Genomic DNA, 15419 nt, shown 5'->3' on the forward strand with positions numbered 1-15419 from the left:
ATAAAAAAGAAACAGCTGTTTTTTTTTTTTTTACAAGCTACGTAATTTATGCACGCAACTAACGAAGTGTCGTTGGTCCATCTGTCGTATGCTTTCTTCACTAACTCCACGTTAATGTGTCGAAGCACATTGTAAAATAAAGAAAAACTAGTTTCAGCTGCAGATTTTCAAAATTGGCCGCTGAGTTCCTGAAAAGCTTTCCTGCAGAAACGTGTCTAATGATAAACTGAGAGCATTTGAACTCTCCTGTTACCATGGCGATCATATGGACGTGAACACGGACGTGTGGCGTGCAGACTTCTGCAGCCACAAGAAAGAGGAAAAGCACGAGGCGGTCAAATTTTCCTCCATTTGAAGCTCGATAGTCATTAATTACCAGATGAGCTAAAGTTCTGTGTTTCATTCAGGGTTTGCTGTTTTTACGTTCGGCAAAAACAGACCGCGAACCCACATGAGACATCGCTGTTAATGAGGAGGATGGACATGAGAGAGTGTTTTACTAATGTAAAACATAAAGTTGTGATAAGTATCTGTACTTTATGTTTCTGACAACTTTTGGCTTCTCCTCTCTACACTCTGAACACAAACATCTGAACTTTCTCCTCCTCACATTTTCAAAACAATCTTGTTACTTTAGTTTGATGCACTTGAGGGGAATTATGGATTATTTAGATTTTGCAACATTGCTCGACGCCTTCCCAACATCACTGATTTCAGACGTAGCGAGACAAAACAAAGACGTAAAAGATGTAAGAAGCCGTAAACAGACAGAGAGGGAGACTGGAATGTGGAGAAAAGGCGTGTTAGTGTCTCGTATCTGCAGAGAGTTTCTGATTTTCTCTCTTTGTTGCTGCTCGGGACGCTTTACCAACCCAACATGTGTCTATTTGACGTCCTGGGAATGAGACTCAACAATCAACTGTCTCTGTGGTGCGTTCAGGAACAGCTGGGAGTCTTAAGATGTCTTTGAATTCTATTAACGTCCTTCAGAGGGAGACTTTTTACTCTGATACTCTGAGTACATTTCAGAGCCTGTAATCTATTACTTTACTGGAGGTTGAATCAGCAGAAGTATCTGTACTTGCACAGGAGGAATGTGGGTACTTCTGCCACCTCTTGATGGCAGTGTTGACTCTGAACCCAACAGAGAAACATCAGTCAGTCAAACTAAAACAATCAGCTGAAAGACGCTCCAACGTGATCAACCTGTGGGTTGAATAACTTTCACCAGAATTGCCTGCTGCACCTTTAAACCTAACACCACATGTTTTTGTTGTTTTCTTTTTTAATTATTAGCAGGAATGCTCTTAAAACGGACCAGAGCCATTAATGATCCAATCACACGAACAGCTCTACTAATAAATATCACTCGTCGCTCCTCACCAGCTCTGGCTTGTGAGCAGCAGGAGGGACAAAAATGCAAATCACTGGTCCAGCACGCAACATATGTGGCCACGCATGAAGCTGCATTTCTTTAACAGCCCAAAACCACCGAATCCGTACGGAAACATGGCAGTCAGTCAGGAGTCTGTGAGGATGAGGCCGGTATGTATCCTGTCAGCTCAGACTTAATGAACATCAGTTGTGTGAGCAGAACAGAACAGGACTTTTTCTTTACATTTTGCTTGGTTACATTCATTTTTGTGGCCAGTTAAGGTTCATATATCATATAAAAATTAAGGAAACTGAATGTTTGTCGCTCGTGCATCCATCATTAGTGTGTTAAGGGAAGCTTAACTGAAGTTTGATGATTATGGTGATGATGAAGATGATGAGGATGATTATTTGGTAACTGTGTTGTGTGATTTGATGGATTTACCTGGTCGTATGTTGAGATGACGTTCTGCTCTAAGTGGTTCAGGAGGTTCTCAATGGCTGAGACACGTCTGTTCAGGTCACTGATCTGGAGAAAGACGAGGAGAAGACACAAATAGGACAGAAATCAGAAGCACAGACGACTGAAGGTATTAAGGAAAGTGAACAGTTTCGTCAAACAACATAAACAGGACGGTCGAACGGTTAAATCACCCAAATAAAAGCATTTCATCTGATACCAATTTCCCTCAGAGGAAGCAAATCAGACAATAAACTGGCACAGGAATGGATCTTTCAGAGACGGATGCCCGTCAGTCCGTTCTCCTCGTGCTGCAGTTTCACATGTTCTCATCAGAGTCTGAGCTCAGAGCCAAATCACCTCATCCCCAAATCTGATTTCACTGTAACCGAGAGGCTCTCTGAGACGACGAAAATTATGGAAAATTATACGGCACATGTGAAATAAAGGAAGTGCTCCCTTTGATAATCAGTCACGACGCAGGAAGGCTTAATTTTCAAATCAGGAAGAGAAGCAGACATCAGACACACTGTATCTGCACACATCCAGCTTCCCTCATTCCTCAGATTCCCAGACGTAAAAACACGCTGGTTTATTTGATGGACCGAAGAATGAGAACCAATCAGGTGTAAACAAGTTGTGACATCACATCATTGGGATGGACGACCATTTCAAAGCATCAAGAATTGCTTTACAGCTTTGCCGTTTTGTTTTCTGGAGCCAGAAGTGACCATGTCTGGATGAGAGGGTGGAGATGGGGAGGATATCCTGACTGGATCCGAATCAGAACTCAGAACACGTCGTGGGAGTGGCTTGTCAGTCACAAAGTAGCCACGCCTTAAAGCATACCGTGTTTTATCGTCTATTTTACAATAACTTGGATCATAAATTACAAAATGAAAACATCATACCGTGTTTAAAAAGACTCGAAACTAGAGATCGAGACCATGAACACATCAGAAAAACATATTCTGTGGTGAGGAATTAAGTGAGAAGTTGGGTCATTTTCTCATAAGCTTCATTTGAAACCAGTTAAGTTGCCTCCTGCTGGAAATAATGCAGGTTTAAGGCACTTTGACGTCAGCTTCATTTTTCAGACCTGGAAGCTCCGTCTGTATTTCATACAGTCGATTCATCAGACATATCTTTGATGTGAAGTCGAGCCTCTCTGGCAGTAGTTCCTCGACTGTTTGTCGTGTTTTGGCAGAACTTAGACATTAACTGGTTGCATCTTGCTAGTTTTAACTCCCTGACAACTTTACCATCCAGCTTCTTACTAAAAGTTAAAGGGATATAAATGAACACAGTTTACCGCTAAATTTAGACCAGATCTAGTTTTTTCCAGATGGAACGTTTCTGTAATTCTTTTTTTTCGTCTTTTGTTATCTTCTCACTGATTTGAAGTGGGCGAGACGGCATTAACAAAAAGGTGATGTCATATATTCCTGTAAATCCCCCAAAAGACTGGATCCAAGTTGAATAACTTGAGATTTGAGAGTTGTTTACTTCTGTTTCCAGGCCACTGTTTATCACATCTGGTCCAGCGGCATCAACACGGCCCTGATGTGGCAGATTAGTGGAGATTATGAGTCGTTTCAAAACTCACACAAGCGCTTCGGCAGCCAAATGGTTGCATGTTGTGCACTCATTCTGTCGCTTTCCATTTCCTGTCCGCCTCATCACTGTCAGAAAAACAAAAACCACTAACTCTGATTGTTCCTGAGTCATGAATATTTAATGTTTTAGAGGAATACTTCTGATTTGAAGTTACCCGACCGTACTGTAGGATTGTTTGTGATGCTCTTGGCTGCACATGTTTGGATTTTTTGACATGTTAGCTGTCCGCCCTGCTGGGAAAACCAGCATAGACCAGCACCAAAACACAACATGTGCTGGTCTTGCTGGTGGTCACCAGCAAGACCAGCATATGTTGTGCTTTGGTGCTGGTTTTGGTGCTGGTCTATACTGTTTTTTTTACAGCAGGGTGACTCTTACATGCATTCAGTCCTCGGTTCAGCTCGGCATCAGCTACCCAACATTAGCTTGCTCCTAGCTTTCGTAGCTAAGTGAGGTCAGCTTGCTGGCTGTGGTTTTCTTCTTTGCTCGCTCATTTTGCTTTCACCTGCAGGATCTGGTGTTATTCTAACAGACTCGCTCTGTGTTTAGTGTTTTGTCGGGATGATTGATATCGTTCTTTGAGCTCTCCCTCCCTTCCTCCCTCCCTTCCTTCCTCCCTCCGTCCCGCCTGCCGATGCTGGACTGTTACATAACCTAACCTTCCCTTCAACTTTCTCACAGCGGGAGGATTTACTGGTTCCCAGCCTTCATTTCTTCTTGAGAGAATGTTAAATATTCTATCATGCTGTGAAACTGTGGCACATGAGGGGGTCCTGCAGTGTGTGACACAGTGACTGGGGATCACTTCATGCTGTAGGGCTACAGCCTGTTTAAGGTGATCAATAACTGTCCCTACAACTAATCAATCAAAGAGGTCTGAGCAGAACAGACGGCATGCAGCAGGAGTCGTATCACCGCAATAAAAGCCTCGGACAAAAACAAATGACTTGAAGGCTTCTCCGCTCAGAGCCAAACACAGCAGACCAAAGAAGACTTTGGCGGCTGAAGCTCAGGAGGTCGAGCGGGTCATCTAGTAATCGGAAGGTCACTGGTTCGAATCCCGGCTCCTCTTAGCTGCATGTAGAATCGTCCTTGAGCAAGATACTGACTACAAATGTCTGTTCACAGCTCCAACGCCTCTACAGACACTTCAGGAGCCTCCACAGGTGTCACTCAGGTTGTTTATCTTAACCCCTAATAAATGAAAAAATGTCAAAAACTGCCATAAAATACTTTATAAATTCAACTTTATAATTATATCATTAATTTTCAGGATTTTAACACATTTCAATTCCAGTTTGTCAACATGATGCCACTGTTTTTACAATGAAAACAACAAAAAATAGTTATTTTGCATTTACTTAATATATATACACCGTACTTTTATGGCAGTTTTTGAGATATTTAATTGCCCTATCTAGTGAAAAATAGCAAAAATTACAAAAGTTCATCCAGGACCACAGAATGAAAGCCTGATAAGATGGGATGCATTGTTTTTTTGGATGGGTTTTAGCTGCCTGTAATACATTTAGACATTTAGCAAAATGAATGCAATGTGCATTAATACATTAAAGTTGTCAGGAGGGTTCGTTTGCTGGTCGTCTGCATATTAAAGATGTAAACATGCATCAAACATCTTGTTTCTCATCCCGACGTCTTCTTCCACAAACACGATCAGATTGGACACGTCACTCGACTTTTTAGCCTCGCTCGGCGGCACGAATGTTTGCCAAATCGGAAATCAAACGACAGGAAGCGACAGCCGAACGCTCCCGATGAGTCACCGGCATCCGAGCGAGCAGCCAATGGGATTCATCACGGCCGTGTTTGATGTCTGACAGGCACATGCGGGGTCCGTTTGTTTCTCGCAGCGTGTCGCCCCAACCGTGAATTCTTGCGTGACAGAAGGTATCAAAGGTGGCCAGGTGGGACTGATAACACCACACGGCTTAATCGCTTCCCTTGTTTTCACGTTTCTTATCTTTAATAACCACGGAGAGGACATCTTTTGAATCAGATAATCCGCGTTTCACCTCAATAATTAAACATTAAGGCCCACAGTGTGTCAGAACACAGGAAGTGGATCCTGGAGGGCGGACGAGGACACGCGCAGACTGATTTCACAGTAAACAGAGTCTGTTTTCTATCTGCTCCACGTGAACACTTGTTGTGATCCTTTCCAGGGACTGAGCTGTATGCAAACACATAAATAGACCCTGATGTAACGTATGTATCCGCCCTCTGATCTGCAGCTGTCGCCCCGACATCACTCAACATGTCAGCCCGGATGAGCTCAGTGTGTGACTGTAGCTGTCGTCCTGCAGATAATCAACATTAAGTTTATAATTTTTCATAACGAACAGATTCCTTCCAAGAGCTCAGAGTTGCACCATGGGGTCGAATCGAGTTAATATTTTTCTGATCATTATTTCTTCCCCTGAATGAACTTTTTCAGAAATCTCACTGACAGTCACGTCAACCCCCTTTTTGTGCATTTTGAAAATAAACTGATTGGTTTCCTCTTGATCTCAAATCTTTGTGCCAAAACTGTGTCAAGGGAAACAATAAACTTTTATGTTGCGTCATTAAAAAATCCAGATGGCTCGTTGATTGATATCAGACAGAATATCTGTGCAGTGATGGGAACCGATTGAGTAAGAAGTTTCAAACATTGCGAACTATGAACGTCTTATCTGTAATTCCTAATGTGTGTGTGCGTGTTAACGAGGAGGACGATGCCATAACACTGATTTTGATCAGAAATAAACTAAAACCAGGAGAGGAATCACTGAAATAAATACTTTTTATTAGTAAAAGATGATTTATGAGCTGAAGGCAACGAGGAGACGTGGCTGTTTCATTTTAATTTTCAATAACTTCTTAAATACTTAATCAAATGCATGTTTACTAACACAAGAGCAATTAATGAGAAAGTAACACATGTTTATATTGTATTTATCCAACCTTCACACAAATCCAATGAAGTACTGGGAGCAGACAAGTTAGCATCTCGCTAAAATATCTCAGCTGCTCTCAGAGATGAGTTTCAGCTTTGGAAAGTATCTGACATAAACATATACAGTTTCCCTCGAGGGACCAAGATGTTTGTCAAAGAAAACCATAATTCATATTGATTCATATTATCATTGTAGTCACTTTAACCCTCTGTGTGTGACTTGTTTTACTAATGTAACTGCTCTGTAATGATTAAATGCAGCTATTGGTTGATTTTGCTTCATAGCTATTAAGTGAAACTCTCGCCAAAATGCAACCGAGGCTTTTTTTGTGATTGAATATGAGTCAAACCTTTTTGTAAAAGCATGATTACGACGAAAGAAGCACTTTTAAGATTTAGCGTATTTTCGTTTACGAGCCGCTTTCAATGGGAGTGCTACGGACACTTTTACGCTAGCATCAAAATCTCTATTTTTAAAACAGTAACAAGGCTCGACACAACATGAAACTTTGCTCGTAGTATCACCAGGGTCTCTACACATCGCTCAACTGAACCACATACACTCGACCCAGACATGTTGATCCCCGAGCACGTCCGGGCTGCCATGACGACAGCTAGCGGAACAAGCTACTGCTAACGTGAGTTGTCTAAATACCTTCTTTTTAGTAAACTCTGTGTACACAAACAATGTTCTCAATGCTCGTGTTCATGTGTAGAGACCCTGGTGATACTACCAGCAAAGTTTCATGTTGTGTCGAGACTTCTTAGTGTTCTAAAAATAGAGATTTTGATGCTATCGTAAAAGTGCCCGTAGAACTCCCATTGAAAATGAGTTTGACCCAAAAAACGAAAATACAGTAAATCTTAAAAGTGGTTCTTTCGTCGTAATTGTGCTTTTACACGAAGGTTTGACTCGAGTACATTCACAAAAAAAGCCTCGGTTGCATTTTGGCGAGAGTTTCACTTTAAAGTCTAATTAGTAATTTACACCGTATTTCACCGCTTGAAACTGTGGATCATCAAGTTTGTCCTCTTTTTCTCCTTTTCTATTTGGGCAGTTGTTGTAGCCAATTTGTAAAATGTTAATAACATCATGAGGCATCCGTACAAAGTCCCTTCATCGGTAAATGTCCAATGTCCATTTACACACAGTTAAAAGGGAAGAAAAAGGAAAGGAGTGTTCGTGTTTTTAGACCGTAATCCAACATGAGGTGGATCCAGTATTTTGGCACTGATTAAATTATATTTACACTCAAAATAAAATGTAAGTTTGGGATTGATCTGCCCAACACTAGTGCAGAATTCCCCCAGAGACTTTTCTCAACCCAACCAAACATCCACTGCTGTTTTACAACAAGAAAAAATGTTTTCATGAGTGTCGCTGAGCTTCTGCCAAACATATATAAAGTCAGAGGTTTTTATGTGATGATAAAATATAATAATATGGATGATATTAAAGACCTGCGGTGGATGGTTCGTTGAGTTCAGGCTCTCCTGCGAGGTGTGGGTGAAGCCCAGGTGAGACTGGTACAGCGGGTAGAGCTGGTCGTGGTCGTCCTCCCCCTCGGAGTCGTCGGGGCCGGGCAGGTAGCTGCTGCTCCGGGGGCCCCAGGCGCTCCCGCTGCCGCCGGAGGAGTAACTGAGGCGGGAGACGGAGCGAGAGGGAGTCGTCCTGTTGTCTGTGAACACGAGCTCATCTGGAGGAAATATGAGATGAATCAGTAGATTAATGAGACGTGCTGGTGTTTGATTGTCTTCATGTGTGAGTTTGACAATTTCAGATATCAGAGTAAAGACAATCTTTGGCACAGAGTTCTGATCCGTGTTATCCAGCTCTGCTATTAACTTACTTTGTGTTGCAGAAACTGTTTTAAGGTGAATCACGAAGAGTAAACAAGAACTCTGAAGCTAAAAGTAAAAGTGAGTAATATGATTTTATTGATTTAATTTGGAATAATACGTTTGTCCACAATGATAAACTCATGTGGTGGAAGACGATGTGTCATAAATGAAACATGAAATATTGTATTAACAAATGTTTTGATGGGCTTCACTCAGATAACGTCTGTTACGATGTATAATGTTGTTAAAACACGTAATAAAACACAATCGTATTCTGATCGATAATGATAAAAACTGATTGAATTAGCGCAGCCACATGTTAGCTGCAGCTGCTAACTGTACATCAGCTCTGTCCATCAAGCTGTATGTCATAAATGAAACTATAAAAATAACAAACACAAACATCACAAACATCTCATGTCCACCTACACAACGCAAAGAAGTTAAAAGACAAACTTTCCTCGTTGCGAACGTCTTCTGTTTTCTTAAAGTTCTGGTGGAGTACTGCAGGTTTTCACCACTAGATGACGACTAACAGTCGACTGATGGACTTTATTGCAGAGGTTTATGATTTCATAGTCTACAATGACTAACATTGAAGGAAACTCAACAAAACTAGGAACATTCACACTGAGAGCAGATCACTATCTCTTTTTTTCTCACTTAGCAAACAATTTGAAACACGTGGCTACGTCCATTAGCATCAGCTCGGTAGCTTATGAGGGGAATTAGATGGATTTATGACTTGGTGCCATTAAAGAGAAAAAAACACTAATTGTATTGTATCCAGGAATATGTGAGTGTGTTTCCTTAAACTGACAGATTTTTAAAAGTTGTTAGCTAGTTTTCCAACTAGCCAACAAGCTACTAAACTGGACAAGTTGACCACAAGAAAGCTACGTTAGCTTCAACGCTACAAGTATTCTATGTGAATTCTGGCAAAAAATGTGAGAAATGTTATCTAAAGAAATATAGACATTGAAGACATTCAATGTAGAAAAATTGCCTTTTCATTGTCAGAGACACGTGTCGTCGTTTTTGGGCTAATTCTTTAAAAGTTGCGTTAAGCTAGTTAACCCTAAAAGATCTCTGTATTTTCTTACACGTCACAAGTAGGTCAACAGTGTCACTAACACTACAGCAAGGCTCCTTACATGTGATTTCCTCCTGTTGTTATTATTTTTAACAAAGTCTGTTGGAGCTGAGATGTGTTTTTCTTCACCTTGCTGTGACGCCCTCCTCAGGTCCAGACCTTCATGCTGCTCCTTCAGAATCTGGCAGAAAACAGAAGCCATGTCCGCCTCCGCCAGCATCGACTCCCTCCTGCCTCCGTCCATGTCCATGATGTCCTGGGAGACCTGGGCCTGTGGGCGAGGACGGAGAGCGGTGAGAGCTACTGTGACAAAGGAGCTAACCACAGGATCTACATTAACAAATCCACAAAACTGAGGTGACAGTACTCTTAATTGGATGTTTTAAATGGCAGTAGTTTGGTGTGTTGGCTCAAACATCTTCTCTGCTCGTCATAAATTGGCTTTTTAAGCACATTAGATCTATTTTTCCTCAACTGAACAGCCACCGTGTCTCGGGTTCCTGCCACTCTTTACATTCTGTCCTGTCAGACGATTCTGTTGATGAGCTGACAGGATGTGTTAGCATCTGTTGCACACAAACATCCACATTTGGATGTACACAACGAGCGCGTTGTGGCCAGATCCCAGAATGAATAACGACGGGGCTCAGCACTAATAACATACTGTCTGGTTGAATCAGACAATGTTTGGCAAAGACAGAAAACAGAAACAAGCAGAAGCAGAAACAGACAGAGGGACTGTTGTGTGATTGCATGCAGATCAGTCTGGTTCTGGGCTATGAAATTCCGGTTCTGGGTTGTTTTGTTTTTTTGGGTCCAGCATTTACCTGATTTGACCGTCCTCTGGGTTCGATGAGGTAGTCACAGCCCAGCTCGAAATCAAAGGGGTCGACAGTCAGCCGCCTTTTGGCCTTTTTCATCTTTGGAGAGCAGAAAGAAAACACCGACACCGCCCGAGGGGAGAGAGGAGAGAGGAGGAGAGGAGGGAGAGAGAGAGAGGAGAGAGGAGAGAGAGGAGAGGGAGAGGAGAGAGAGAAGAGAGGAGTAGGAGAAGGATAGGACCAGAGACGGAGAGGAGGAGAGAGGAGAGGAGAGAGGAGACGGAGAGGAGAGAGGACAGAGCGAGAGCGGAGGAGAGGGAGAGGGAGAGAAGAGGACAGGAGAGGATGAGAGGAGAGAGAGAAGCGAGGAGAGGAGAGCAGGAGAAGGAGAGGAGAGAAGGGCTTTCGGAAGACTGTCTCTTAGAGTTTCTCCTCGAGCCTAGAGAGGAGGAGGAGAGGAGAGGAGAGAGGAGAGAGGAGAGGAGATGAGAGAAGAGAGAGGACAGAGGAGAGGAGAGAGGAGAGAGGAGAGGAGACTCAAATGAAAGAGTAATGGACCCGAAGAGAGGAGGGGGAGCATTCAGAACAAAAAGAAATCCCCACCACAGCAAGATATTTCACACTCATTATCACAAACTAATCACAGTGTAGCCAACGTACTCCGACCCATAACTGACTGTGAAGTTCTACAACCATCTGCAGCACCTGGAAATGATCTTGTGACCCTCTGAGGGGTCCGGATGTCTAATTTGAGATCAATAGTCTCTGAAGAAGTGGCACAATTTGAGAAAAAGGCTTAAAAATCTTTGCAAATTGTGCAAAGGACAGAAAATTCCATTCACTGGATATCTGGATTTTTTTCCAGAAAACCAGACGCTGAAGACTCTGACTTAAATAAAATGTTATTACAGGAGAACATCTGCTTTGCTATTTGACTGTGTGGCCTATAAAGACAGTAATTTCTTTTAAGACCCTCGTTAAAGAACGAGGAGGATCTTAAACGAGGCACTCTGAACCCCTTCAGGCTCCAAAGACCTCTCCGAGTTTGAAAATGACCTCCTCTTGAGGCAGTGCTGCATCTGGACCAGTAGAGGGCGCTCTGTCTAAGTCTATTCACACCAGGGATGCAGGGAACTCCACGCTGCCTCCCTGTAGTTTAAAGCATCCATCAGAAGCCCTGTCATATATTATATAAATAAAACTGCAGTAGTCACGTTGGAAACGGAGCATCCAGCGACCCAGGAGAGCCCGAGAGTCCTGTCGACGTTTTTTCTCTCCGCTGCAGTGATTGAAAATAAACAAAGCTTTGCTCCCACATTACACAGAGACTGAGGTGTAAACAATAGTAGTTTAGCTTTTATGATGAATTCCAGTGGACTCCAGAGTTCCCCCCCCTTTTTTTTTTTACAATCTCAGGACTCGAATCAGAGGCTCCTTCCACGCCGCTCGCCCTCTTTCATGTCTGCGATTATGTATGACAGCCTGGTATTTACCCACAATACACCGCTGCCACTGCCGGCTGGACCGTGCCTAACCTCAGCCGTCACGAGCTGTCAGAGCGCTCCAGTTGTTCGTTGAGGACGAGTGAGATCGCGCAGAAACACCTCTTGCTTTTCGACAGAGGAAGGAGGCGAAACACAGCAGAATAACACGTGTGTCTGCTGATGTGAGCGTGAATGAATGAACTAGCTCTGATTTGCAGATGAGCTCTGATTCGCCCTCTCTGAAACATTTCTAATTAAGAAACAGGCAACATGTCGGGGGTGGGGAGGAACAAGTCAACAAACACGAGTTGATGTCTAAACATGAATTAGCTCTGAAATGCTCCAGAACCACTCGCGCTGCGCTGTGTGGGTACAAATTGATATCTGCTTCCTGTTTTATGATGCAGAACGCTGGAATGTTGCTCTGCTCTCCACAAGCTCAATTAAAAGTTAAGCACCTAAAAATGAGCTGCAGGCCGTCGAGTTATTTAATGCTCTTGACCAGAAAACACAGAGAAAGAACCAGAAAAAAAAAAAGAGTTACCTCTTTGTAGTGCTGTGAATCTGTGGCGTCCATACTGTGCTCCTCGTATCCATCTGCTGAGAAAGGAAGCACACATGTTTGTATATATATACATATTGGCAGACAAAAAGCGCCTGATGTCCGGAAAGCGATGCAGTCCAAAAAAAGAAAATCATGTGGCATTCCTCTATATGTGCATGCATTTGTCAACCAGACGTCTTTCGAACCCGCGGGACGACTCCTAACCCCCGACGACCTTTGTTCCTCTTGCAGCAAATCAAACGCTCCTTTCTTTCCGTCCCAGCTGAGCGCGTACAGTGCGAGGAGGCCTGAGACAGAACATTGTGTGTTTTCCACATTTCAGCACCTCTTTATGGGAGCGTTTATGAGCCACTTGCATTTCTACATAACAGTTGGGACTTGGAACAAAAAAAAGGGCTGCAGGGAGAAGCAAAAGTTCAAGAATGTGATAAACGTTGAAAGCTGACGCAGAACAACAACATGGTTCACGCACATGACAGTAAACAACTGTGAACGGTTACGGAAAAAATACCGTTATACAACTTCTGAAACTACCTACTGTGATAATAATATAACAGCAATAAGAAAAGCCACTTATATACTTCGTTTTAAAGGTGGTGTTTGTAGAATACGGCCTGGATTCAAAGGTAGCCCTAAAAACATAGAGGACAGCAAATCACCTGAGTCAGCGACACCTGATGCTCTTTGCTAGCTATCATTGTCTGTAGCTTGCTAACGTTAGCTAATTAGCTCATCACTCAGTTAGCCGTGGAGTCAGTTAGTCGGGGAAAGAAGGAAACTTGAATTCAGAAGGTGTACGGTTGGATTTTCCTGCGTTCTAAAGCTCATTATATGTCTTTATATTAGAAAGCCGTGCAATGCATTGTGGTACTGCAGCGCGGCGTTACGAGAGATGGAGCATCGTGATGTCAGCTACTTATTTGTATAAAGTTTAATTCTGTCGGTGGCGTCCGGGGAAACGCTTACAGAGACTCCGGAAGAGCTTTAAAAACTAAAGTTAAAGTTAAAGAAGAAAGATTCTGTAACTTTATGATTTATTTCTTGCCTGAAATGTCATCAGAAACACAAATCACCGAGCTGATTTTATAATAAAAGAATAAGTTTCCAAACAAGCTGCTGTGTTTGTTTCTTTAAATTAAACTTAAATACTGTCCATGTCTTACAAAGTGCATCTTTAGGGCCTTGCTGACTCTCACTGACTAAAACTTCCCTGGATCTGTTCTTCTTCTCCCGATGTGCCAATGTGAATAGAAACCAGACGAGCGCTGACTGACTGTACCAGCATCACCAGAACATTCTGGCCAGTTCCCAAACCCACTGTTCCCGCTGTGGGAGGCCCTCAAAACTTCACCGTCTAAATGAATCATTGAAAAAGTCTAATGATGAATGTGTTACGCTGGGACGAGCCTTAAAATAACATCGTATTTATGTTCACAAGTCACTGAATATTCTGACTGAATTGTGTTGTAAGTGAACGAGGCATCATACGAGTTATTAAACATTAATGTGAGCTCACAGTGGATCTAACGAGGACCACACACACGGCTGGATTAAGCTTCTAAGCGGCCCCGAGGGAAACAGAATCTGTGGGCTGAACCACTCGACCGCTGTTTGTGGTAATTTAGCGAAACACATATTTATTTAGGAATATGAAGGGCTCATTATCATCACAATACAACAGGTTATTACATTTTTTTTTAATGGAAACACACAAACAAACTCCCAATCAAATTATTGGGTTGATCGGTGTAATCCGCCTGTTTTTTTTCTAATCCATCCTCGACCACACAGACGCTGGAAATGGTTTCAACATGTCTGAAAATTAGTGCACAAATGGTCTAATGTGAACAGCTTAGAGCAGAAAACTGTAACCGAACATGTCTGACCAGGGTTGTTTCCTGGATTAGTCACACAATGAGGTCATGAGTCTCCTCAAGAGTCCCATCTGATAATAATCACAAAAACTGATAAAACAAAATTATAATATTGCAACAAATAGTCGTTTAATTGATTTTAGCCACGCTAGAACTTTAGCCAGGGAGATGGGAATGACTATAAACAAAGTAAAGTAAGTTAGTAAGACAGTTAATGGCAGATCAGATAAAGGATTAGCACGTTAGCATGCTATAGCTACACACAGCCAGATCTGTCACAGTGCTGAAGTGGTGAAGGACGGTCCGTCTGCTACCTGGTCCAGGTGAAAAATGCTCTGGTTGACAGAAGTTTCTGCATTTATTTCAACACTCGTCCATGTTAGTTTTGCAAATGATGGCATTAAAACAGCTAAATCCCTGCAAAGAAAAGTTAAGAGTTGCTAGCTTGTTTGGGCTCGTACCAACTCAAAGATAGCAGACGGAAGAGACTATAACAGGCTTCCAATGACGGGCCTTTACCAACAGCCTACATCGACACCGGTACGCATTCAGAACCAAGAGATGCACAGAGGATGCCGTATCCACTGCCCTCCCCTCTGTCTTCACACACACTGACAGTAACAACAGCTACTTTAGCTTGGCATTCAACGCGATCTCACCCTTCAAGCTGATTGGAGAACTTCACACTATGCTCAGGTTAAACAACACAAACTCAAACAGACCTCAGAAGGTTTTGGATCGGCAGTCGCACCTCCTCTACGTCGGTGCTCGACACCAGAGCGCTTTCATTTTCCTTGTTCTGTGATGTAGCTAAAAAAATAAGTTTGATTTGTAACCCTCATCTTGTTCAACGATAAATTAATCAACCTTGTAAATCAGACTGTTAGCATGCTCACATTAGCATTTAGCTCAAACCACATGCTGTCTTATAAATACAGTCTTAAAAAGCTGCTAGCATGATCGCAAACTCTTCGTCTTGTTTTAAGGCTACTTGGATTAAGATTTGGTTAAAGCGCAGAACTGTTAAAGGAACAGTTTGTTGGATTTAGCGACATCTAGCGGTGAGGTTGCAGATTGCATCCAACTGAATGCCCCTCTGATTCCCCTGTGAGTGTGTGGGAGAACCTACAGGTCTTCTCTAGAGCCAGAGTTCAGTTTGTCCTTTGTGGGCTACTGTAGAAACATGGAGGTGCAACATGCTGGACTCGTTCTTAGGTAACGAAAAGTCACCCAGGAACCAGATCTGATGTGTTCTCACTCTCATCTTGGAAATGAGAGAGGCGAGGTTTCTAATTTTGCCATTATGCAACTTTAAGAAGTGGTTCGGCAAATT

General features: G+C 42.6%; 1 protein-coding gene across 3 annotated transcripts in view; it reads right to left on the reverse strand.

Annotated features, from left to right (window-relative positions):
- The window catches only part of mlphb (melanophilin b), a 40809-nt gene that overhangs the window by 6373 nt on the left and 19017 nt on the right, over positions 1-15419 (reverse strand). For 2 of the 3 annotated variants that reach the window (XM_030427394.1, XM_030427392.1), the window contains exons 5-9: positions 12192-12247; positions 10170-10262; positions 9472-9613; positions 7869-8104; positions 1820-1903 (exon numbers count right to left, since the gene is read on the reverse strand). In XM_030427394.1, the coding sequence (XP_030283254.1) occupies positions 1820-1903; positions 7869-8104; positions 9472-9613; positions 10170-10262; positions 12192-12247 (611 nt within the window). The remainder of the gene's footprint in view (positions 1-1819; positions 1904-7868; positions 8105-9471; positions 9614-10169; positions 10263-12191; positions 12248-15419) is intronic. The other variant, XM_030427393.1, reaches the window with a different exon arrangement.

The sequence above is a fragment of the Sparus aurata genome, chromosome 9, assembly GCF_900880675.1.
Source record: "Sparus aurata chromosome 9, fSpaAur1.1, whole genome shotgun sequence".
Lineage (NCBI taxonomy): Eukaryota > Metazoa > Chordata > Actinopteri > Spariformes > Sparidae > Sparus > Sparus aurata.